At 38.7% G+C, this 25,317-nt stretch overlaps 1 protein-coding gene across 5 annotated transcripts in view; it reads right to left on the bottom strand.

The window, feature by feature from the left end:
- dlgap1a (discs, large (Drosophila) homolog-associated protein 1a) overlaps nt 1-25,317 on the bottom strand; it is a 239,014-nt gene that overhangs the window by 48,582 nt on the left and 165,115 nt on the right. For 4 of the 5 annotated variants that reach the window (XM_015353459.2, XM_015353462.2, XM_015353461.2 and 1 more), the window contains 3 exons: nt 20,604-20,818; nt 4,004-4,181; nt 1,582-1,822 (listed from right to left, as the gene is read on the bottom strand). In XM_015353459.2, coding sequence (XP_015208945.1) covers nt 1,582-1,822; nt 4,004-4,181; nt 20,604-20,818 — 634 coding nt within the window. The remainder of the gene's footprint in view (nt 1-1,581; nt 1,823-4,003; nt 4,182-20,603; nt 20,819-25,317) is intronic. The other variant, XM_015353463.2, reaches the window with a different exon arrangement.

Consider the following 25,317-nt stretch of genomic DNA (forward strand, 5'->3'; position numbering starts at 1 on the left):
CTTAACACACAGCGTGCCAGCATTTTCTTTGCTGAACACGAAAAACACCACTGCAGCTTTTAACCACAGCAGTATTTTACGCGAAAGAACTTTGAGACGCACAGATTACAACGTCACAAAGGCATGTTCCTGGACTCAGCTTGGAAGAAAAGAATCTCATTCTCCAGCACACACTGCACTATGGCTTCCATATGTTCTAAAACTTGAAAAATTCAAAGCCTGTGGAATGTACTACCTGCACAAAGGAAAACATTTAAAAGTGTTTCTATTCCTGTTAAATAGAACAACACAGCAAGCTTTTGTGCTGTTGAAAAATGGCTTGAACATCAGGTTTACTATACTGTGTATGTTTCTTTCTACACTGCTGAATTAGGCCATCTTCTTTCATCTTAACTAACTTGTAATATGCTGAATGATGTTTTTAACAATTTAATTTTTTAATCATATATATTTTTACCATTTTTACTTTTTTCTTTTATTTGGTACACTGCCTGCACTGTCTTGTCTGAAACAATACATTACTATGTACGTTGAACCTCAGGGAAGGTAATTCAGCCCGGTAACAGTATTATGATTGATTTATTACTTTTTTATCGAGTTATTTATTTTATTTTTCTATACATTAGTTGCAAGGAAACATCTCCCTTGTATCCATTTGAATTTTCTCTCTTCTGGCTGGCAAATTTTTGAATTACATTGCCACCCCTTTATAGTTAATGTGTGAAACTAAAAGTGTGAAATCTATTATACACGGGCTTCTTTGAACTATATTTTGTATTCCACAGAAATCTCAATACAAAGTGGTATGGTTACAGGCTATACCTTCCTAAAACCTACTTGGTCATTGAAGGAAAGGAGAGCCAAATTACTTCTCAAAGAAATGTGAACAGGCCACCTTTATAATCAGAAACACAAATTACCTTTAGATTAAAATGTAAAACATCTATGAATGTAGAACATTAAATAATTGGCCATGAAGCTAATTCTCTTAAGGAGTCAACTGGATAGAAAAAGCGTTAAGTGAATATCTTCTATTTATTTTGAATTCACATCATAAAGAACTGCTTAGAACTGAAATGACTGCACTTAAATTATTCATGGGTTCTGCAAATATTACTAATATATGTACCTTTTATCCATATATAAATGAACCATGGCAGGAATGGGATCTGAGCGCTGCATTTCTGTCAAAATCATGAACACTTATTTAATAAATACACGTAAGTGGAACAGACTGGCAACTGCGTTTTTTTTCCCCCAATTGAACACTCCGACTACTCATAGTATGATTTGAAAAATCTAATTTTAAATCTAATGTGCTGGTGTACAGAGCCAAACCAAAAATTGTCACTGTCCAAATACGTATGGACTGTTACTACTGTTACTACTACCATGCTATTGCTAAAAATCATTTGTGCTGAAATGCTGTGTTTCTAATTTTCCTCGTGGAATTAACCTTTCCTCGTTCCTTGACTCTGGCTTGTCTGTTTTATCCCGATGCTTTTAGCCGCTCTTCGCCGTCCTCCCCGCCTCAGCCCAGAGGCAGGTGCGCACCACCGCTGCGCGCTGCGGGTAACTCACCGGTGCTGCTCTGAATGGTCCGGACGGTGGTGGTGGTGCGCGGGGGCGACGCGGACCGCAGGGAGACGCACTCGTCGTCCTGAGAGCAGCCCTTCTCGATGGCCCTCACGTAGCTGTGGCTCCGCATCCGGAAGCAGCCGGGCATGGGCAGGTCCAGGGCGTCCACTGCCTGGGACTCCATCTCGCTGAACACGGACTCGCACACCGACTCGAACTGGCCGTTCACCTCCACCTCGCTCACCTGGGGACACAGAGGCACAGCTGGCACATGGAGGACAGCTGGTAGCGTGACTGCTCGGCTCTGCATCGGAACGTACTGCTGCCTGCAGTAGGTCCGGCGCCTGGCACGGATCGACTTTGTCATTTCTTCTGTTGCTACAGTACGAGTTAGGTCTCCTGAGACCCCACACAGTTATTTAATCAACTAACACCAGGGCTTTAAATGACCTGAAAGCCCTTTCCTTGTAAGGCTCTCTCCAGTCACTGAAAAAAAAAAACTGCAGACATCAGGCAGATTTATAAAAACCAGATGAATAAATGCAACTGAGCCGGGAATGTGTTGTACAGGTACATTGCGACAGTATTTATCTTATTTCTTACACCGCCAAACTAAGTCTCCACTCATCCTTCCATTTTGACTGCTTACTCCAATACAGGAGTTGAGCCTAATCCAGCTCAATGGATCCAAGGAAGAATAAACTCTGAACAGGACGTCTGTCCATTAAAAGTGCATACACAAAAACACATACAGGAGACGAACGTGGACAGTTATGCCAGTTAATTTAGACACCATGTCTTTGAACTGTTTGAGAAACCCGTAGAAAACACCAGGGCCAATTGTCCCAGGAGCCAATTAACCTTCCAGTGTGTCTTTGGACTGCGGGAGGAAATTGGAGCACCGAGAGGATCCCCACTTGAACACAGAGAGAACACACAAACTCCACACATATAGTACCCCAGGAACTGAACCCAGGGCACCAGCGCTGTGAAGCTGCAGTGCTACACACAGTGCACCACAGTGCCCCTCTTTTATTCAATCCACATTTCTACATGTAAGAGATGAAATTCTACACTCCCTTTACTAACCTCACTTTCCTTGTGCTTTATGTTGATTAAAGGTATTGGGATATTTAAAGAAAGGCTTCTCACACAAAACAGTAGGTTAGTTAACTGCAACAAAAACATGAAAAAGAAGTCCTTTCCTGTAAGTTGTCTTTGTTTCCTTATTTTGACCAAGGACTTGTTTCTACTTATTTCACGGTGTAAATCACTCTGACAACTGCATTGTGACATCACAATCCTGAGAACAGAGCTAACCCCTTTGTTCGGAGGAGTGACCTTAAATATGAAATAAAATACAGCAGCAAATTGTTCACAAAGTGACAGACTTGTATTCATGTTTAATTTCTATCATTATTTAGAACACCATGACAAATAATCTCTAGTAGTTAAATTTGTGCACGAAGAGAGACTGTTTTGCATAATAATATGGGAAGCATACTGCAGTAAGAATTATTTTCTGACATCATATTTGCTCGGTAATGAAAAGGCCTGTACATAAACAGGTTTTATTATATTAACAAACATTACCAGGAAACTAAAAATAATTAACATTTTTCTTCAAATTCCAGAATTTTAGAAAGGTTTAGGGATATGAGAACTAAATAATATTTTTTGTTTCCTAGTTCAATACAAGCAGAACATTAAAGGAATGTACTACACTGACAGGCTAAAGCACCAGAACCTTTAAATGTTGAACAAAGAAAACACCACAAAGGGACTTGATACGAGTGTTCAGAATTTTCAGATGAACCGACAAAGTAAAGCCAGTGGACTTCTTCAGAATGAACAGTGAATCACAAACTACAGGACACAAGTGAAATCTTTCTAGAAGTATATTTAAAACCAAAAACAGAACACAGTTCTCTGCTTAAAGGTTTGTAGGGGGATCGATCAAGCTACCCTGGCTTCATCTGGGAAACGGCTGGAATGAGCTATGTACCAAGAGGGTTGTACAGGCTCAAGGGCTACTCACATTTGTAACTGCTCTAGTGTTCTTGTTTCAGTTGAATTTCTTTCAAAGGTATCACATTTATAAAACTGGCCCATAAAAGTATCTTCTCAATTATTTTTTTTGAAGCACTATTTCGTGCTGCCTGTTTGGATGAACTTATATTGCCTGACTGGGATATTTCTCCAGAGCACGCTGATCCGCTCCACAGACAGCAGTGCAGTGGGAGTGGAGCTAGCCTTTTCTTTCCTGCTAATTAGTGCTGTGAACTTCACTCCTCTCGCTGAGCCCGAGAAGAATAGCTGGAAACAGTCAACTTAATTAGAGCTTGATTTTATTTTTTTCCTGCAAACAAGCCTCGAAGGTATAACAGGTGCTTAGAGAAGATCTCCTCAAGCCTAATGCACCAACCTGACTGATGGTGCTCATGGCTCTCATGTAGCTCTCATTTCGTGATCGGAATTTAGGAGAAGCCAGCAGGCCTGCAGGGTCCAGGCTGTCCAGGCTCCTGTTGATCGAGACTTCACTCACCGCCCTCAGGTAGCTGTGACTTCGGATCTGAAGTTTGGGCGAATGCTCAGTCGAAATCCTAGAGAGAGATGGAGAGACTTTATTGTTCAGACAGGCCTTTCAGAGACGAACAGCTCACCCGCCAGTGGGCTCCTGCCAGGCCGAAGAAAAAAGGACAAAATAATCAGTTAAAAAGCGAGGCCACCTGCAGTTCTATGTGTATTTTCCAGCATTTAAAAATGGAACAATGGAACAGGAGAATTTCTTGTCTCGAAGAGGCACGTTTCAAAATAAATTCAAATACCAAGAGAACCTATTTCAATACGGAAATAAACAACACATTGAGTATATTTTACTGTTATTTAAATATACCACAGATGGCTGGGTTTACATGCAGTTTGGAAACTTCACATTCTCTCACTGTGGTCATGACCATAACTCAAGGCTTTATCACGCGTACGCTCATATCCCACACTTCTCATGCTCGGAGGAATGGCATCACTGCAAGGCAGCGAGTGCAGCTCAGCCCGCATCACCAGCACGTGGTCATTGCTGTGCCCTTCTGGCTTGACTGGCACACTGTGCCCTGACTGAGGCGAATTCTGCAAAATGAGAATCCAGCCAGGTCATTTCAACACAGGTTCCAAGGATGTAATGTCACCTTCAGTAACACGCTCAACGCCAATGAGTCCTGTTTCATGTTCATGCCAAGGTCAGTCCTTGGCGTGAACCATCCCATTCACAAGTCTACAGCAATTAACATCTTTTTGCACTTCCTTCCAACAATAAAGACCATGCCAGGAAAACATGTGTTTAACAATCATGCTGCCCAGCTGCACAGGTTTAAAGGGAAAAACAAATCAACCCTTCATTAAGTGTATTTTTGGGATTTTGAAAAATGGCAAAGATTTGGGATCAAGCACATTTTGTTTTTCACAAGCACAGATTTATCACAGCAACAGAAGTCAATTCTGTTTTTGTGCAGTGCTGTATTGATGCATTACCCTGACATTGCCCCATAATCGCCTGTCATATCGCCTGCCATGTGAAATATACTGATGTAAGAAGAACAGGCCCTATTGATTGTTTTTACTTTTATTAAGGTATGTATCAATACTGATGAATGAAGCATGTATTAAACTCAGATCAACAACAGTTAGACAGGAACAGAACTCAAAAAGACTGATGTCAAAGTACAAAACACAAATTATTCATCACCTTAGAAATAAACCTTAAAGGACGAAATACTATCAAATGACAAGAAAAAATCTGTTCCTGTTCCGGATCCCATTCCGGTTTTTAACCTTGTTTGTCTCATCTTGGATGGATCCCCCGGTTCCTGGACTGCGCCCCGGATTTGCCCCTTGGACTGTTTGGACTTGTTTGCCTACGCCACGCCCCCCGAGCACCGGATCACCGTAGTCACGCCCCCACGTCTGTCCACCCGTCCTGATCCTCTACGTCTTTTCCCTTCTCCACTTACTCCCGGATTATACCGTCTGCATAGGGTCCTGAACTACGCTTACAGTTTGCCTACTTGGCCACGTAGAGCAGCGTTATAAGTTTGAATCAGTTACCCCCTCCTGAACTCTGCAGTCAGTTTCTGTGCTTCTGTCTTTCTATAAATTTCTCTGTGAATCCAGAATTAGGCAACGCTGAACATTTCCCTCTGGAGATTATTCAAGCATAATTAAATAACTTAAATAACAAAACAAGCAGTTTTATTAAAATTCAGAATAATACAATATCTCACTCACCGGCAGCATGTTAACCTTCATTTCCGGTAGCAGAATTATTCCATTATTCAAAAGTGAAGATAAAAAATTCCTATTTAGACAGAAATTGCTAAAAGCTTCTGATCGTGAACACTAACTTATATTGTTTCACTGCTTAACAAGTGCACCCAAGAAAAGCAGCAATATGATTGGACCTTTAACTCTCATAAAGGGGTCTTGTTATAGGATTCCAGTCTGTCATGTGGAGTTTGAGCCCCCTTAAGTTAATTCAAAGTATTTCAAAACCTATTAAAATACATGCTACGTACATGCTTATTTTGTATTTGACGGTATTTAATTTGCATTTCTACTCGCACTTATTTCACTTATTCTCTGAAATGCAGGCATATCACATGTTTTCTGGCTACATGTGGAGGGGTTTCCCCTCAGTGGCAATAGCTATGGCTTTATAGATAGTAAAGATGGATATCCAGGTCTCACCCAGGGAGCTATGTCAGGTGTTGAAGTGTTACTTTCTAGTGAAATAAAGCTTGGACAATCTGCTCAGATCACTGATAGAGATGTACAACACTAGAAATGCCACTTTACTTTAAGCTGTATATTTCTTCTCTCGGGAAACAGTTTGTGTCTTCACATTATCAGAATTGAGTTCTAAATAATTACACGGCACTACTTCAAAATATTTACTGTTTTATTTGTACTACGATGGTGATGTACTGGGCCTGTTCATCCTGCAAAGTTCATCATAATTCTGGGTAAGAATGGCTCTGTCTTCTTCTGATTTGTTTTTTGTAACTCTTTCCTAATAATAACATATACTAGTAATACTACCATTGTATCAATAGAGCGCAAGCTCATTTTTTGGATATGATCAAAATCAAAATCTGATTTTGATCATATCAAGTAAACATGTTGAAATCCTCAAATTGATAACACATTCATATTATAATGTAACACGCTGCTGCTTGCAGATGCATATTAAACTACTGGAATAAATTCTCACACATTATCATTATTGTAGACAATGTGATACAGCAATGACAGCTTTAGGAGCAAAAGCATTGTCACAGGGAATTTGATGATCAAGACAACTCTATAATGCATTGAAAATAAGCTGTGGCAAAACAAATTAATAAAAAAAGTGTGATCCTTGTCAGGAAGATCATTAAAATCTGCAATGTCGTTCTTAATAATTTATTTGTAAACTGACAACTTCACCCAACTTGTGGTGGTTTACAAGAGTATGGAAAAAAGCAGTGCAGTTGCACTGATTTTGGTGTAGCTATATTATGAAATTCTCCAATGTCTAATTAAATGTTCAGTAAAACATAAATAAATACAATAAAACTAATTGTACACTTTTATTTAGTAAAATAACAGAACATTTAGAGGTAGGCCCTTTGTACATAAAGAGAGCCTAGATAATAATGTATATTTACAGCAATAATCTATCTGTAAAATTAGATACAAAAATAAATTGTGTAATATTCCTTAAGGTTGCTATTTAAAACAGGAATTATTTTTCATTCATAATGAGTATTGCAGAAAAATCAAGATATTCTCACCACGTTTCAGCTACACATATTAAATTACTTATGTTTCATTTCAACTCTTATTTACTAATATGCCATTTTGGATATTTAGCCAATGATAGTAATTAAAAACAGACAATTGCTAAATTGACAAAATTCTAGACTCATGGCAAAACCGGGGAACTTCTTACATAGGATACTTTCCAAACAGCACGGTACATCACAAATCATCTGCATGTGTAAAGAACCGGAAGGAATTACTACTGTGTATTCATAATTCAGATATGTTGTTGCTTCCTCTGATTAAGGAGAATATAGGAAATGTCAAACTTCAGTTTGTAAAATCAGTTCAGTGGCTGTAATGTGATGGATAGCATTCTGGTACACATTAACTCAGCCATGACCCTCTCAAATGACACAGAAGCACAGAAAGACAATGTTGCTCACACCTCCAAGCAAGTGGGGCTCAGTTCTAACTCTGTCAATCATCATAAATGCAATAAAAGTAATTAGCACAATGTATTAATAATGAAATATGCATCATGAACTAATTATTCACAAAATTGGCGCTAAACCATTTGTAGCTATTGATGACCATTTGATGATCTGCATTCTTCAGTCTTCAATGTATTTGATATCTCAGACCATAAATGCCAGAATAAATCTTTAATCATGTGTATTTTAAAACTCTGCTGGTATGCTCTTATTCTAAATGTATTGATCTCTACAAAGGGTAGAGGCTCAGCATATATTTATATAACTACAGTTCTGAGCATACGATAAAGAATGCAATGATTGATTGAATATACAGTATATAGCAGAACACTCTCTTGATGAACTTGTTAACAACTGTGACACACAAAGTAACATTTTTTCCAAGGAAAAATTAGGGATTAACATAATTATCTGGTACTTCAACACAATAAGCACACGTTTATATTGTTTCCTTATTACATTTATTAAGCTAGTGCTACTGTTTTATTCATTTGCGCTTCGGTATACAGTAAATGACCATTTAACTTGTGTGATTTGTAATTTAAATTTCTAATTCACTCATGGTGCACTTAACTTTAACTAGGCCATGCTGTTTAGCAGCATGAGCTACAGTATAATATAGTGAGGAAGCAATATATTCATACTTAAATAAAATTGAGTTTTGTAATGTAAAAACTCCAGCAAAAAAAGGAGCATTTGAAAAAGCTGAAATCAATTATTTTACTACAGTATATTAACTAGTGATAATGTACTGTATAATATTTACTGTATAAGTAAAGAGGTGTAGCTGTTTAGAGGGCTCTGTACACTAGAGGCAGTACAAAGTGTGAATATGTGTAACAATAAAACAAAATCAATAGACCTTGTCTAAGGATAGCAGCTTATACACTGTAGGCAAAATGCTTGTAAGGATGGAAAAAACAAGAGCTTAAACCTATTATCATAAATCATCTGTTTTCAAAACCAAAGAAAGTATAAACAATTAATGTTGTTAAGGTCTCTTGATTAATTTTATGGGGATATTTTGCAGGACAGCCAGAGACCTGAGCTTTACTGAGTTGCATTAAGAGGAAATTAAAATAAAATCATACACAAAGGCTGCATTTCATCAAAAAGGTCAACACAACTACAAAGACGCAGAACAAATACATATTCTGTGACTCTGGATATGTTTAGTACTTTTAATTTGTAAAGTTATAGTGAAATACACTATTATTGGTACAGAAATTGTATTTTACTATGGATATGCAAAATAAGTATTCATATATAGTAAAAGGATATTTGATGTTAGTTTCTTATACCTCCTGCAGTCTCTCATCTATCAGACATTTTGAATTAGTCAATCCTTTGGTTTTCTTAGCGCCACAATTTAAATTTATCTGTGTTACTTTAGATGTGTACATTTAAATTACAGCTAAATTATCATGTTGCAATGCGGTGCCTAACACCATGTTTTACAGTGTTGTCTACATTTTAAAATTTCTTTGAAAGATATCAGACCCATCACTTTTTGGCTTAAAGCCACAGAAGACAAAACAAATATAAGAACAAAAAAATGCAAGTTTACTTCATTGAATTATTATTGTTATCAAACAGGATTGCTATGCCAATGGCTTACAATTGTCAGGTAAGCATCATTCAATAGTATCTTTAACTGTCCACGTGTTTACCTTGTGATAAAACCTACAGTATGTGATATAAAAAACAACATTTTTACTGGGTAATTGAATAGTCCGTCAAGGAAGATAGCTTGCGAATGATGTTTATACACATTTGAGGGTGACTGTTAATAAATGTGCTGCATCAGAGGAGCTAAATTTGATACAGAGTATATGTGTGTATATGTGGCTGGAAGGTTGCTGGTTCAAATCCCATGGACGGCACATTAATCCTAGTCCGTGCTCCCACCCCTGAGTAAGGTCCTTAATCCCAGGTGCTCCAGGGGCGCTGTATAAATGGCTGACCCTGCGCTCTGACCCCAAGCTTCTCTCTCCCCATCTGTGTGCCTGTGTGTCTCATGGAGAGCAAGTTGGGGTATGTGAAAAGACAAATTCCTAATGCAAGAAATTGTATATGGCTAATAAAGGGATCTGATCTTATCTTATTTTATTATAATCTCACACTTCTACTTCCCTACAGGTATAAGATGTCCAGGCTCTGCATGGGTCTTTCCTAGCTGTCCTCCCTCCACCCCCAGTTTCACTGCTAAAGCACTTTCTCTCTAGCTCACCCTGCATATGTGAGGGGGGTGCAACAGCTCTGATCTCTGACCAGCACAACTTTTTTAGAATTTTATAGCATTCGTTTTAATCACAGATGAATGTATTTTGCACTCAGCAGTGCTGGTACTGTACCTTCATCTTGTTAATCTAGGAACAGAATCACTTTCTTACCTCTTAAGCCTCAGCCTTCCACTGAAAACCTTCCTCAGCACATTTTTCACAATCTTAGACCAACTGCGGCAGTTTCATCTTCTCTTTTCTTTCCTTTTCCTCTCTTCCTAATCCTGCTTGTTTGACTCTCCCTCCTTTCCCTCTTTTTGCTCCGTTTATGTTGTCCAAACCACTGCACCTACAGCCACAGCCTATATATGTTGTTTTGTCCTTCTTTTCACTGTCCCCATAAGAAACCCTAGTTGCTGACTCCTACTTTGCCCCTTAGATAAGGGACTCCTTTTTCATACTCAACTTTGTCCCTAGCTCCCCTAGAATCCCAAAAGTGCTACAGCGTTCCCCACTTAACCCTCCTTAAGTTGGTGTCCAACTGGGGCAGTATTGGTCCTCGACTCTTCCCACTCTTCTGCTGCCCACCACAGAGTTTCAATCTCAAGATAGCAGGTCCTGCAAGTGCTGCCATCTGTTCCCTGACTTGTGTTCTATCATCCACACTATACTTGCTTTTCATTCACTTCACTCAACAGTTGTGTTTCTCCAAAGCACTATCCAAATGTATTAGATCAAACAAGCTCAAGCCTGCATTACAGTATTTTCATTTACTCTATGCTACAGCTGTGTTCTGCTTGGTTCTTGCAAAACCAGCAGCCGAACCAACTCGCTCCGATCTCAGTGGTCAATATCTCCAACAGTGTGTTTTGGAGATTCTTTTGGGGAGATTTGACAGCTCTGATCTCTGAGCAGCACTGTCATTTCATCCGCCAGGCAACTTTAAGCCAATGTATTACGTACATCCCTTCATATTCATCATCTCATTTAGTCATTAGAGTATGACGGAACTACTGAAGTGAAAATTATGGCTCCCATATTGGTGTCTAAAATGGAGAATTCCCAACTTCATCTACCGTATATAGTGCAGTCTGGTTCAGGTAAAAGCATTTGAAACAAAGCATTTAAGAAAACCACTGAGTCATTGTATCTGTCCGCAGAGGGAGATACTCCGTATGAAATGCTGAATTTATTCCTTATTGTGCAAATAATCGTTGTCAAGGAATGCCATTTACCTTAATGATTTTTTTTTTGTGATATTCCTCAAACTGAAAAAGTGCTTGAGATGTAGACTCAGGTATATGAACATTATTAACACTGAAATATTATGGTTGCATTGGGAACAAAATAAAAGTTGCTACATGTACTCTAGTCAGTTATTTAAATAATCCTAGTTGGGTTTTTATATTGCCTAAGACAGTAAAAAGAGGTATGTTTTAAATGATGAGATTAATGTCACTATGAATTTACAAGTGTTAGAAGGAGGACATTATTACTGAGATGAGTCCTAATGCTTTTGGGATTAACGCCACAAAAACACTAACATCTGGTTTGAAGGTGACACCTAATGGAGCCTCATCCCTAATGGAATGAGAACTAACACCATCCAAAGCACTTAAATGTTATATAAAAAGATAGTGTTAGAACAGTATTTTATTTGTCCTAATAATGACAACTAACTGCTGTTATGAGAATCCTTAAATTCTAATCTAGTGTTTTCTATTTTTTATACCATATTGAAAAACAGATCTAAAAAGGGAACAGGGTTCATTCTAATGATTTCCAGTCATTAGTCATTTTATTTGCAGTCAATTTTAAATATGCACAGTATGAATTTCTGAGTTAAGTAGATACTTATTAAAGTTCAAGATGTAAAACAAACTTGATAGCGCACTTGAGTACAAAATGAATTCAGCAACCATATTCCGGAAATAGAGTTAAATGCACTTGGGTTTCTAACATTAAGTTAAAACTAATGTGTCTGAAAAGTTAGACACCTAGAAAAAATCAGTTCTAAACCAATAGAGACAACTTATATAGATGGGATTTAAAACATGAAAGGTCTATGGAAAGATAAATTCTTTACCTGAAATCAGAACAATTACAGTTTAAACTAAAACTGTAAAACTGTTTCTGCTGTAAGCCTTTTGGGAACCTTTTCCAAGAACAAAGGAAAGTTAAAATTGAGTGCTGTATATTCTACATTTGGATCATGAGGAATTTAGCTATGCATTAAACTTGATGTGGGGTAGACCACAGCTTTTGGTGCACCGGAAAAGTAATGAGTCTTTCAATCAGTATGAGTTAATTTAACACCAGACTACCACAGGCAGTAACTTGCACCACTTGTAACCTCAACTCATCACATTTCAGATGGAGAGGAAGTTCGGGTCTGGTCAGCACTTGAATGGGATTGAGAGATCTCTACGGAAGATCTCACAGGTAGCTGCTGTGAGTATAAGTGTAAGTGGATGACTGGGGGTGCTTCCCAGGACCAGAGTGTCTAAAATTAATACCCCAGTATGACAAGGAAGACACAGGACACTGTGCTACACCCTCAGGAGTGTTCACCGGTGTATAACCAAATTCTATTTTCCACATATTCAGTTTGGCCTTTCCAAAATTCCCCCTTAATTCAATTGGTAAAGTAAGTTTTTACTCATCCATCTGATCTTCTGTATACTGGGGCTGCTGTACATCACCACGGTGGGTCATTCACTTCAGGGTGGACTTCGGAATCTTTGAAACGGAAAGAGCTACAAGAAGTTGTTACTGTGTATCATTTCCTCACTACAACAGACGCATAGGTTTCCTCTTACAGGCAAAAATAAGTGAAAATAAAACAACAAACTGTAGCAAACTGATATAACACACCCATTGTCCAAAACATATTCATAATACAACACTCTCAATCTCAAAAAGTAGTCTTGTTAGTTGTAATAGAAATTACAACTTAAATGCTGTAGTAAAAAAACAACTTGTGGCAGGATTGCTTGGGACATTATGGTGTCACAAAAATAAACAAAGGCAGCTGACGTTGTCTTGAAGTCTGCATCAAAAACCCACTGTGCTTCCCGAATGTGTACCTTGTTGAAATAGATCTCCATAAAGAGTCACAGTGACATCCTCAACCAGCTCACTACACCTACTAGACCTTATTAATACGATGAGGTAAGATCTGTCATTGGTGCAGAATTTCACACCTCCCACACTCACCACACATCACGCCTATCACTTCCTCATTAACAAAGAAGGAAAAGAGCCAAGAAACTACTTGATGCCAAAGATCTAGAAAAAGTGCAGATATATTAATTATCTGTGGCTCATCTTTGTAAAACACAGATTTTTTATTCATGTACTCTGCAAACAAAAAATAGGGTTACCAAAGCTGTGGAGAGTGATTTTCTACACTACTGCTATGAGCAACACAGCTTTATTTAATGTCACTACAGCTTTATTTAGAATTAACAGCCTTATTTGCCATTGAAGCTTTTCTGAACATGACCCACAATTAGTTTTAAGACCCAAAGACTGTAGTTGCTTTGATATACAGTATTCAGGATAAATCCCAAACGGAGTAGGGGTTAAAGGACTGGTCATTTACTAAAACAATAACTTTCAAGACGGAAAAAGAAAATGTCTCTAAAAATAGACTTGAGTGAGGTTTACATGATCTCTGCAAGCATCTTCTTTATTGACTGACTGGGCATGCCAACGGAGTTCATAAAATTCCACAGAAAGACTTATGATGTCAGGGTAGGTCTAGCTTAATAGACTGGATAAGCTTCAGGAGGTGTCGAAGATGAAACCCGCAGCAGGATTTGTATTGTCATTTCATCATGGCCCCTTCAAAGCCAGGGACATGAAATAAAAATAACTGTGAGATATGCTTAATAGTCCTCGGCAGCACGGACAGCAAGCTTTCTCTTAGACAGGACTTTCTCTTAGGTGATACGGAAAAAAAATCTTTTAATTTTATTTTTCTTATGCAAAGCAAGGTTTTTAATATGCACCATGCTGCTAAATAGCTTGAGTTAATAACATTTCATTACAGGGAAACATTTCAATTGTCGCATCTTTCCCACTTTCTCATATTTTAAGCAGAAATGTATTCTTTTCCTCAGGTGTTTACATTCTTGAAACTTGCTGTCGGACTGAGGAATACTAAAGACTGTCATCGTTATTCAATGAAATATATTGTTATTGGTATATCTATTTAATTATTTACAATATGAATGAAAATGTAATTGTGTGAATTACATTGTCAATGTTCGTTTTGGTCAGTAAATACAACAAAAGTCAGATAAGACTTAGGGAATTGGAAGAGTTCATGCTTATGTTTTTCCTAGATATGAATTCATCTCCGGACATCATCCTAAACAGCCCCTGCAGTTAAGATGAAATAATGAGACTCCTCTGTGTACAGTCTGTAACGCTGCAAATCAGACTGATTGGAAAATTCCCTTTTCTTCATTTCATACCTCAGATTTGTGCTCTTTTAAATGAACTTCACTTAGCAAAACTCTAAACATCAAATTAACCAACAATTACTTATCACAAATAAAAAAGCCTTTTCACAAATAAAAAAAGCCAAAAGCTGAACAATAATGAATTAATTTAAAGCCTGTAAATAACTTAAAACAGAGGAAAGCTGTTTTCCTAACAATGTTTTTGCATAAAGTATTTATTCAGTATATAAACGTATTTACATGAATTATGATTTTTATATCTGAATATCTAAACAATATTCAGTACAAATGCTACATACAACATCAGGTAAATTAGGAACAAGTAATAGGTTTATTTCATGCTGAATAATTTGTTCTTCTTTTTTTCAGCATGGAATAAACCTATTACTTGTTCCTTTGCAGCGTACGCATGCTGACACAGCTACCCACCTGAACTACTATCAGGTAAATTATCTGATTATGGAATAAATCAGTAAATCCATGATTCATTACTCACAGAGATATGTATGTTTACATTTCAATATTGTAATAACAACTGTTAACAATGAGCTTATTTGTTCAGAATTTATAATAGTTCACTTAATACCTCCCAGGATTGATTTGTCTGTCCAATATATATTGGATAAATGATCAAACAGAATAAACTTTACTTTCATAGAATTTTCTTACCTTTAGCTATACAATTGAATATTTAATCACCTTCAGCGACTTTATTAGTTAAACTCCAATTATGACTTCTTCCGGGTATAATGTGTGCTGTACTCCACGTCAACATAGAAAGATTCAAGTGTAGTTTTATCTTCTCCTCTCTGTGTAAGCTTTAACTTTTGCTCCATTGAGCATTTCTGTAGTTCTTCTCTAAATTGACTGCAGTCTAAAACGCAACTGTATTAGCATCACTAGGGTAAAAAAAATCACTAATTTTAGAAAAGCAGTTACTAGAGAGGATTTCAATAAGCATTTCAACAAACATCATCATCTGAGTTATCACGTGGCCCTGGAAGAATGCTTCCCTTTGGGACAATAATCCAACGAGGGGATTCACAACATGGAGTGTAGGGGACCCCCAGTCTTGGCGAAGAATCAGGTGTGGATCCAGTGCCGTATCTTCAGTAAAGCAGTGTTTCATCCCAAAGTGCTTTACTTTGTAAGGCCCCATTAGAGGAGACTCAATTCATCCAGTACCAAACCGCTGAGCCCACCAGAGTGATGCACGGCACCCATTCTACGCCACACCCCTTTACCCCCCACTACAGATGAGAGATTAGATACTTTACTCCACCAATTTAAGAAGGGCTTGTGGAATACAGACGCATGAAGATGTCATAGCAAATAAACTTAACATCCATGCACTTGTGTAGTTCTATGGAATGTGTCTCTCAGTGTCGAAAGACTTCCTTAGGTGAAGAAACCTCCGCGGTATGTTGCTTCTTCACCTTCTCGCCCGCTGGAACGAAGGGGACAGAACATTCTCCTGGCTAGCCCAGGTGAGACAGACCACCTGTCGAGGCGACAGCTGGGACTGTGAATGTTCAGACAAGGTGGCAGCCACTAACGAGTGCAGGGCGTGAGGACTCGTCACGCGTCACGTTGCCACAAGGTGGCATTCTTGGCGGCACCAATGTCATGTGGGCTGACTCACATAGCCACTCCTGTGGAAGGACTGATGAGAGACAAGTTCGGCTCTGACCACATCATCAGCTACAGGTTTCCAAATTCACCCGACCTCAGGTATGGAGACTTCTGGTTATGGAAACAGAAGAGGATCAGTTCTATCACTAATGACGTCTCTGCCATTTTTTAATCTGCCACTGTTGCCATTCCCAAGGAGCTGCTTAGGTCCATATCTTGAGTGATACAGTTCGCAGTCCCAGGCATGGTGGGGTTCAGTCTGAACAGGGACGGTAACACAGCACACCCTGCTGGTGGTTCTTCTCCCTGCCATTCTACACCGGTGATCCCAGAAATTATTTGGATGGTTATTCTTGTCAGCGGTAATTGTTTTGTTTGAATGTTTTCCTCATTTTTTCCCAATAAATCAATACTTTATCAATTCAATAAATCAACTGTCCCTCCTCCTCCCACCCTCAACTAACAAAACAAAATGATATTTACAAAATAAAAATTAGCAAAAAAAATATACTGTACAAAATATGGGCTCCCCAAGGATCCCAAACTGCAAACCCAGAACCTAATAAACAATATACAGTATCCAACTCTTCCATTCCAATAATTTTATTTGTATTTTCCTCTTCTCCTAGCCTACATTTCTTCTTTTTGTTTGTCAGTCTATACATTTTAAAAAACTCTGGCATTTTCTAAATGATTTTAGCAGCCAAGTTTAAAAATAATTACACTTCCAACTGCAGGGCTTTAATGGCTAGAAATCAATTAAATCAATTTCTCCACGAAACAGAACTCAAGGAAGTAGAAATTGTACAAGGTTAATCAAGGTAAAACCATACTTCATTAGTTGACACCCAGTTGTAGATTAGCATTCTGAAAAAGGGAAATACTGCAAAGGACACAACATGGCTCAATTTAATCTTATAGGAATTTGGAAATTGCAGTGACTGTGTGTAACCTAAATAATACATTTTGAATTATTTCCAGTGATTTTCAGATTAAAAAATGCTTGGTTCCTAATCAATTAAAATTGTGCAATTGCTTTTTAAGTATCCTCTTAAGTCATCCATTCCCCTTAAAAAGATAACAATTTATAGTGAAATGTGATGTAAATTATTTACACTGTAAGATTTGTTAAGTCTCATACTCAAATAAAACCAAAATGCATTTCCTTATGTCAGAACAGAAGCCTTAAACCATCCCCAGGCCAATAAAAATAATTAATCACACCTTCAAATGCTGTGCTGTTAGTTAACCAAAGGCATTCTTGGCTCTTCTAGTGATAATGATGGCCATTTCTGCAGAGATTTTAATTGATATTTGTTCTATGGAACATTGCCTTCAAATCTTTTCACTCAAAGACAAGGAACTATTCAATTATTTCTTGCTTGTAAGAGAAAGTATCAGCATTGCACTTCATTACTGCCTTTATTTGAAAAGGAATAACTTTATAACTCCACAAACATTGAAATCTCTCCAAATTTACATATGGCCTAGACCAAATCAATGTTTTACACACTGAACATTTGATTCACTGTGCAATACAGAAAAAAACAAAGACAGCTCTTTTAAAAAACACTATTGGTTGCAATGAAACATCTCTCATCTTCACTATCACTGTGAGTGGTTTCTCAATTACTCTCTACTAGTATGACAGTGGACCTTTGTGCTGGTCTTGGTTTAAAACCCGCACAGCACAAATGCATTAGGAAATATTACACATGGAAAGAATATATCATATTGTGGTATAATCCAGGGGCGTGTTTGGTGTGGAGGCGGAGCCCTGGATTAAGGGTGACGCATTGCCTTAGCAACCACCTCTGTCCTGGCTAATTAAGGACAACCCACAGCTGTGGAGGCCCTTTAAGACACACTCAGCACCTCCCTGGAGGGACGAGCAAGCAGGGCTCCAGTCGGGTCAGCCCCACAAGGGGAGAATATTCCAGCGACAGTCCCGGAGGGGGTTGTGATGCGAGCATAAGGCCCCCAGTTTGCTTCTTTTTAATATTTTCTTTTTTTCCCTCCCCTGTCCTGCCATGTATAAGATAAGATCACTTTATTGGCCATATATAATTTCTTGCGTTAGGAATTTGTCTTTTCGCATACCCCAGCTTGCTCTCCATGAGACACACAGACAGGGAGAGAAGCTGGTGGTCAGCCATTTATACGGCGCCCCTGGAGCAGTTGGGGTTAGGGGCCTTGCTCAGGGGCCCAGTGGAGTAGGATTCCTCTGCCAGCCGCGGGATACGAAGCAGCAACCTTCCAGCCACAGGCGCAGATCACTAGCCACAGAGCCACAGCTCTGCCACAGGACAATATCTGCACCGGGACTGATTGAGTTCTCTTTTTGTTTTGGCTCCTTTTCATCCAGACAGGTCCCCATTAGACTGGGAAAGTCCTGCCCGGACGCCGCTGTTCCAAGCGATGCACTTTTCGTTTTCCTTTTTTTGTTTTTCCGGTTTCCGCTAACCTCACACCGGTAAACCTCTGCCCCCTCAGAAGTTACAAAAGGAATTTGGAAGGATGCCAGGCATGCAATGCGCAATTCAAAGGGGTATACGGGGGTAACCCAACAACTGTATGAAAGACATACTGAGGTGACTTTGTACTTTTTTGTAATGAATGAACCCTACTTGATGGTGAAGGGTTATCATCCTTTTCCATTTTTCGTAAATGCAGTAGCTCAAGAATAGTATATGACAAACAGCACAATTTAGGTGTTCAGACTGTACTTCCTATAAAAGGTACAACTGACTAAGTAGGCACAACCTAATATTCACAATAGTGGATATAGTGGAGTCAGGACAGGGCTCACTGGTTTTTAGTGCAAACCTGTCACTCCAGCAATCTGGAAGAACACCCCACCAAAATCTGCCTCTTTCAGATGCCCAAGCTTAATCTAGGGTTATCTATTATGTCAGTGCATTTATTACAAGAATCATATAATAAATAAGACGCAAACATTCAAAAGACATGGTCATAAAAAACCAACAAACAGAAACAATAATACATATGCTTCGTTTGAATTGTGCTGTGGGAAGAGCTAGCCTCTTAATAAGCTTAAAATATTTTAAACAAACATATTTCATATAAATAAATATATGTATTGTATTAAAATGTCACAAGGGATCACTTTTGAATTTGCTAGATTTAGAAACGCAGCAGATTTCACACCTGCTAAATGTTCAATTTGCTCAAGTAATTTTGTTGTGTAAAGATGCAGTTGCCTGGCTTCCTTTAACAGAATCATTAGCATTTAATCCAAATAAAGAAAAAAAAAGTAAAAATCTAAGGTTAAAACATAATTCTATATCACAGTACCAAGCAATCAGCAGTGGTATTTTCTGTTGTGCACTAAACCTTAGACCAAAATATTAGGAACTGGGATGGTATAATGTTGGGCCTCGTATTCCACATGGTCCAGTTCCCATCAGAACTGAGGTCTGAGGAGCAGTCTGCTAAGGAATGCAAAGGACGTTGCTTCTTGTAAGTGTGGGTTCTTGTACATTTTCAAACCAAAATAAACCTTACAAAATATCCAGCCCCCCAAGTACTGAAACCCTTCAGCACGGCTGCCCAATCTGCAGTCCAAACAGTTCAGGATAAAATGAATAACTCTGCTGCTCCCCTGTTAGCCTTTGAATGGTTTGTCTCCTGTCTGCGAACTCCCTACACACCTCTGCACCTCCTGCCTTCCTTCAGTTGCGAATATGAGGCTGTGAACCCTGGGTGGCTCTGCTTCTCTTTCTGTTGTCACAGGGCGAAAGAATGATCTCCCAGCCTATATTGGATCTTGCTTGTCAATGAACACTTTTAAATCCTGTCTTACAGAGCCCTTTTATACTCGGCATACTTTTATACCGCTGAAGTTGTGTTCGTTATGCTTTCAATGCAAACGTACAGTAACTTACACATGAAAGATTATATGTATTTAGATATAATTTCTTTAAGTGTAATGTTGTGTGCAAATTGCTATAAAAATTCCTTTCAACACATACCTTTTTGTACACAATTGCAGATACAGTAAAAGAGCACTGCAGTGGGGAGAGCTTTACAGATAAAATTCAGAAACATTTGCAGCATTTGGCTTAAACCAGAGACTTGAAAGTATTATCAACGATTTACAAACCATCACCCTTCCTTGTCCCTGCACGCTTCTGACCGGAAACACCCAGCTGAGAAAGCAAAATCTTTAAACAGCCAGAGCACAGATCAAGACTGAACACTTTTGCTTTTGGTACTTCTCACTGTGCTTTATTTTGGGCTCCTCCCAAATCTATATTAAATGATCAATAATGTAAGGCAAACCCAAAACACAGGTATGACTATAGTGCCATCCCTCTCGTGGGCATTTGAACCGGGACGTCTCCAAAGCCACGTACGGAGCGGCTGGAAACTGTATAACATCTGAAATGGCTTACTTGAGAGTGGTCAGCTCGGTCAGAGACGGCTGGGTGGCCTTGAGATAGCTCGCTCTCCGCGCCTGGATCTTCGGAGAGGGCTTCGGGCTGGTGTCCGAGTCCCCACTGTCATCGTCTCCCATGGCTTTTATGTAGCTGCCGCTGCGCATCCGGCGGCAGGGGATCTCGTCGTCCTTACCTGAGGGTGCAAAGCCACTCCATTCATCCTGGGGGACCTGCGGGGATGCGGAGAGCAGGTCTTCAGACATTTCTGGCACTTTGCGCGCTGGGATTCCCTGCGCTCAGGCAGCTTTGCGCTCCTTCTTTATTTCCTGCATTCTCTGTCTGAGCAAAGTAATTAGATGTTCTTGTGGTTCTGCCTGACTGAGCTAAAACGCCTCCTTAGCAACCTGGGCATCTGTTTCAGCCGAGGCACCTGCAAGCGTGGCTTCATCAGCAAGGCCAGCCATGAGAGGCATATTAGAAAAAAGCCATGAGAGTCTTCAGAAATGCACAGGCTCAGCTAATAAATATGTCAACATCCTGGTCAATGAAGTAATCGGAGACGTGCTTTTTAATTGAAGGTAGTGACGCTTGCGGTGCCTGAAGGGAAATTCATTTTCAGGTCACCAAGAATAGGCTGACTTACCAGAGAGCAACTCACTCGTAATATCACTGAAAGATCTCGTCGCTTTGGATTAAAAGCTTTACACTCGTGTTTTTTTTTTGGTAGGATTAATGTTTTCGACTTATAATCCTTCAAGTACAAACGAGAAATAAATTATGATATGATAACCATTTTGAAAGAAGTATTTGCTGTTCCCAGTTGGATCCAACCAAATACTGTTGTGGCCTTTCAATGTGATAAAAACAAAGTAATAAAAACATTTGTATAACTTAGGAAGCTACACAAAATCATAAATAAATGTCAAACTCTTTGGAGGGTTTTCACTGGTTTATAATGATACTGGTGTTGTAGTCGGCTGCAATTGTAGAAGTGATAAATAACTAGACTGCTACAGTATATAACCAACGTGTAACTTCCTATATTCTTAATTCTTGTCACTGACATTCTTAAAATCCATTATCTTCCTAACTGCAGAAAGCTCTGAAGTTTAATCGCGAGTTCACAGATTTCTATATTCCTTTATTTCTATACAATAAAGCAGTGGCTCTCAAACTGTGGTACGCATACCAGGAGTAACAAAACTATGGTAATATGTTTAATGAACCTTCAGAATGTCACACAGTTCTTCATAATTTTATTTTTTAAATTATACCAAATAAAAATATTTAACATACACCCTTGGCTCAACAAAATAAGCTTTTATGTACACTCAGTCACTCTAACAATGTTAATTGCAAGACAAACGATGAACTGCAAAGCACCTTTGATGTGTGACAGCTAAGAAAAGTGATTGCCGGTCAAGCATTTACAGTTCCATACTTCAGAGGCTCGTTCTGCCCCCTCTGGCATCACAATGCTATTTTTCTTACTCCACAAAAAAAAACCCTTTGACCAGACACTAAAATAAAACGTAAATGGATTTCTCTGAAAAATGCAGTTCCTAAAAAATGCATGATCTAAAACCTCTTAATCAGCTTCTATTTCATGCTTTTTTAAGGTACCTTATATTTAATATCCCATAAAAGCTTGGTTGTCTCGACATGGAGCCTTTCTCTTCTCCCCTCAGGAGAACAGGAGAAGAAGAGTTAATGTGCAAAAGCTCGACCTTACAGTTTCCACCCCTTTTCAACTCTGCTACAGTATGTCTGGTGGCAAAACACCTTTTCCAAAGTGTTTCAGGACTGATAAACCACCATATGTGTTAGACATCTTAGAATGTATTTCCCTCGCCTTATGTTCAGAGCTAGAGGCATCAGAGTGGTGATTATGCACTAGTTCTTTCTTCTTCATAGTAAAATCTCTCGAAGGAAACTCTTTTAAATGGGTCAAAGTTTTATTTTAATGAGGGAAATCGTGAGACGCTGTCAGACTGAGCACTCTCTCAAGCTTCACCAACAATTTCAACCATAAACCAGAGGTGTACTACAAAAGCAGCGCCTTTTTAAACAAAAATAAAGCGGGACTTAATTATTGCTGGTTTGCAAAGATATTTCTATTTTCTATTCACAACGACCAAAATTGTTACCTGCTTTAGTTTACAATATGTTTTTACAAACAAAACTTACAAGTTCTTATTATGTTTTCAGAAACATTGTGTGGCTGGTATCTGTAAAGTACTCAAGGGAAGGAGGAATATTTAGTAGTTCAGGTCATAACGTTGGGATCTTTCCCTACACTGTCTCTCAGTACTAATCTAGTTTCAGCGTGAAATGCCACATTCATACAATACACTATAATGCCATACGTTGGTCAGTATGAATAATACATTTATTACATCATGTCACTTCACACTGTCTCCAAAAGTTCTAATATAGCCAAATATTAATCATTTTATTTCTCAGAATTCATTTCTCTTGGTTTATTATAGTACAAAGTGTATCACGTGCCACACATAATGGTCAGAGACCAAAAATATGAAGTATACTCCCAACACTGAAATAAGCAACACAATCATTGAGTAGCCAACTTCTTCCTCCATGTCTCTAAATAAGTCAAAACTCAGTGCAAAAATGACTTAATAAATGGCATTCATTGATCACATGATCATGTGATCTCATAATCCCAACATATATCTCGACTGGAACTGGTTAAAATGCAGTTATTTCTTGACAATTATATTCTGGCCAACTTTGAAACCTGAAAAATGGAAACGGATCCCTATCACAACAGGTTCAATTAATTGATTCACTTAAATTGATAAATTCTTCAGGTCCTTGTACATACACATATACAGTGGATATAAAAAGTCTACACACCCTTGTTGAAATTGCAGGTTTTTGTTGTGTAAAGTCAGAAATCAAGATAAATCATGTCAGACATTTTTCCATCTTTAATGTGACCTTGCAAACAACAAAATTCAAGAGAAAAATAAATAGATGATTATTAGGAAATTAATTTAAATTAAAACCTACAACACCCTGGTTGCATAAATGTGCACACCCTTTTATAATGGGGGCTGTAGCTGTGTTCAGAGTTAACCAATCACATTCAAAATCATGTCCAAACGTAAGCAGCATACACCTGCCATCAATGAAAGTGATTCTGATTAACCCCAAATAAAAATCAATGATTCCTGTAGGATTTCCTTTAAACTTTCGTGGTTGCATCCTACTGGGATGGCCATGGTCCGCAAGGAGCTGACAAAACATCTACGGGATCTTATTGTGAAAGGTACCGATCAGGAGAGGGCTATAAAAGAATATCAAAGGCATTGGATGTACCATGGAGCACTGTGAAGACTATCATCAATAAGTGGAGAAAATGTGGCACCACAGGGACATTGACAAGATCAGGACAACCCTCCAAAGCTGATGACAGGACAAGGAGAAAACCTATCAGGGAGGCTACCAAGAGGCCTACACAACATAAATCATCATCCAGGTGGGGCTTCACATTGGCGGTGGTGGAGGGGATCCCCATTACCTGTAAAGCGCTTTGAGTGGAGTGTCCAGAAAAGTGCTATATAAGTGTAAGCAATTATTATTATTATTATTAAAGGAGCTGTAGGAATTTCTGGCAGGTACTGGTCACGCCTTGCATGTGACAACAATCTCCCGTATTCTACACATGTCTGGGCTATGGGGTAGGGTGGCAAGACGGAAGCCATTTCTCACAAAAAAGAACATCCAAACCCGTCTAAATTTTGCAAAAAAATACATTCAATCACCCTTAAACGTGGAAAAATGTCTTATGGTCTGATGAGACAAAGGGTGAACTTTTTGGCCTTAATTCTAAAAGACATGTTTGGTGCAAAGACAACACCGCTCATCATCCAAAGAACACCATACCTACTGTGAAGCATGGTGGTGGCAGCGTCATGCTTTGAGGCTGCTTCTGTTCAGCTGGGACAGGGGGTCTAGTCAAGATAGATGGGATAATGACTAGCTCCAAATATCAAGATATTTTGGCACAAAACCTGCTGGCCTCTGTCAGAAAGCTAAAGATGAAATGGAATTTCACCTTCCAACATGATAACGACCCAAAGCACACATCCAAGTCAACCAAGGAATGGCTTCAGAAAAGGAAGATCAAAGTCTTGGAATGGCCCAGTCAGAGCCCAGACCTCAATCCCATAGAAAACCTGTGGAAAGACCTAAAGAGGGCTGTGCACAGGAGATCCCCTGGCAATATGGAGGAGCTTGAACTTTTTTGCAAGGAAGAGTGGGATAAAATTGCAAAGTCCAGGTGAAAAGTTTATAGAGACTTATTCACAAAGACCTACTGCTGTAATAAATGCAAAAGGTGCTTCCACAAAGTATTAGTTTGGGGGGGGTGCACACTTATGCAACCATGGAGTTGTAGGTTTTTTAATTGAAATTATTTTTCTTAATAATTATCTATTTGTCTTTCTCTTGAATTTTGTTGTTTGCATGGTCACATTAAAGATGGAAAAATGTCTGACATGATTTATCTTGTTTTCTGGCTTTACATAAACCTGCAATTTCAATAAGGGTGTTTAGACTTTTTATATCCACTGTAGCATAATCAGTACACAGTATAAACACACTTGCTTGTTATTCAGTTTGAAAACAAATGCTGTGTATTTCTTTTCTAATACATCTGACCCATAATTTTAATTTCTTCTAATCAACCAAGAATATAACAAGG

This window comes from Lepisosteus oculatus, chromosome 6 (genome assembly GCF_040954835.1).
Source record: "Lepisosteus oculatus isolate fLepOcu1 chromosome 6, fLepOcu1.hap2, whole genome shotgun sequence".
NCBI lineage: Eukaryota > Metazoa > Chordata > Actinopteri > Semionotiformes > Lepisosteidae > Lepisosteus > Lepisosteus oculatus.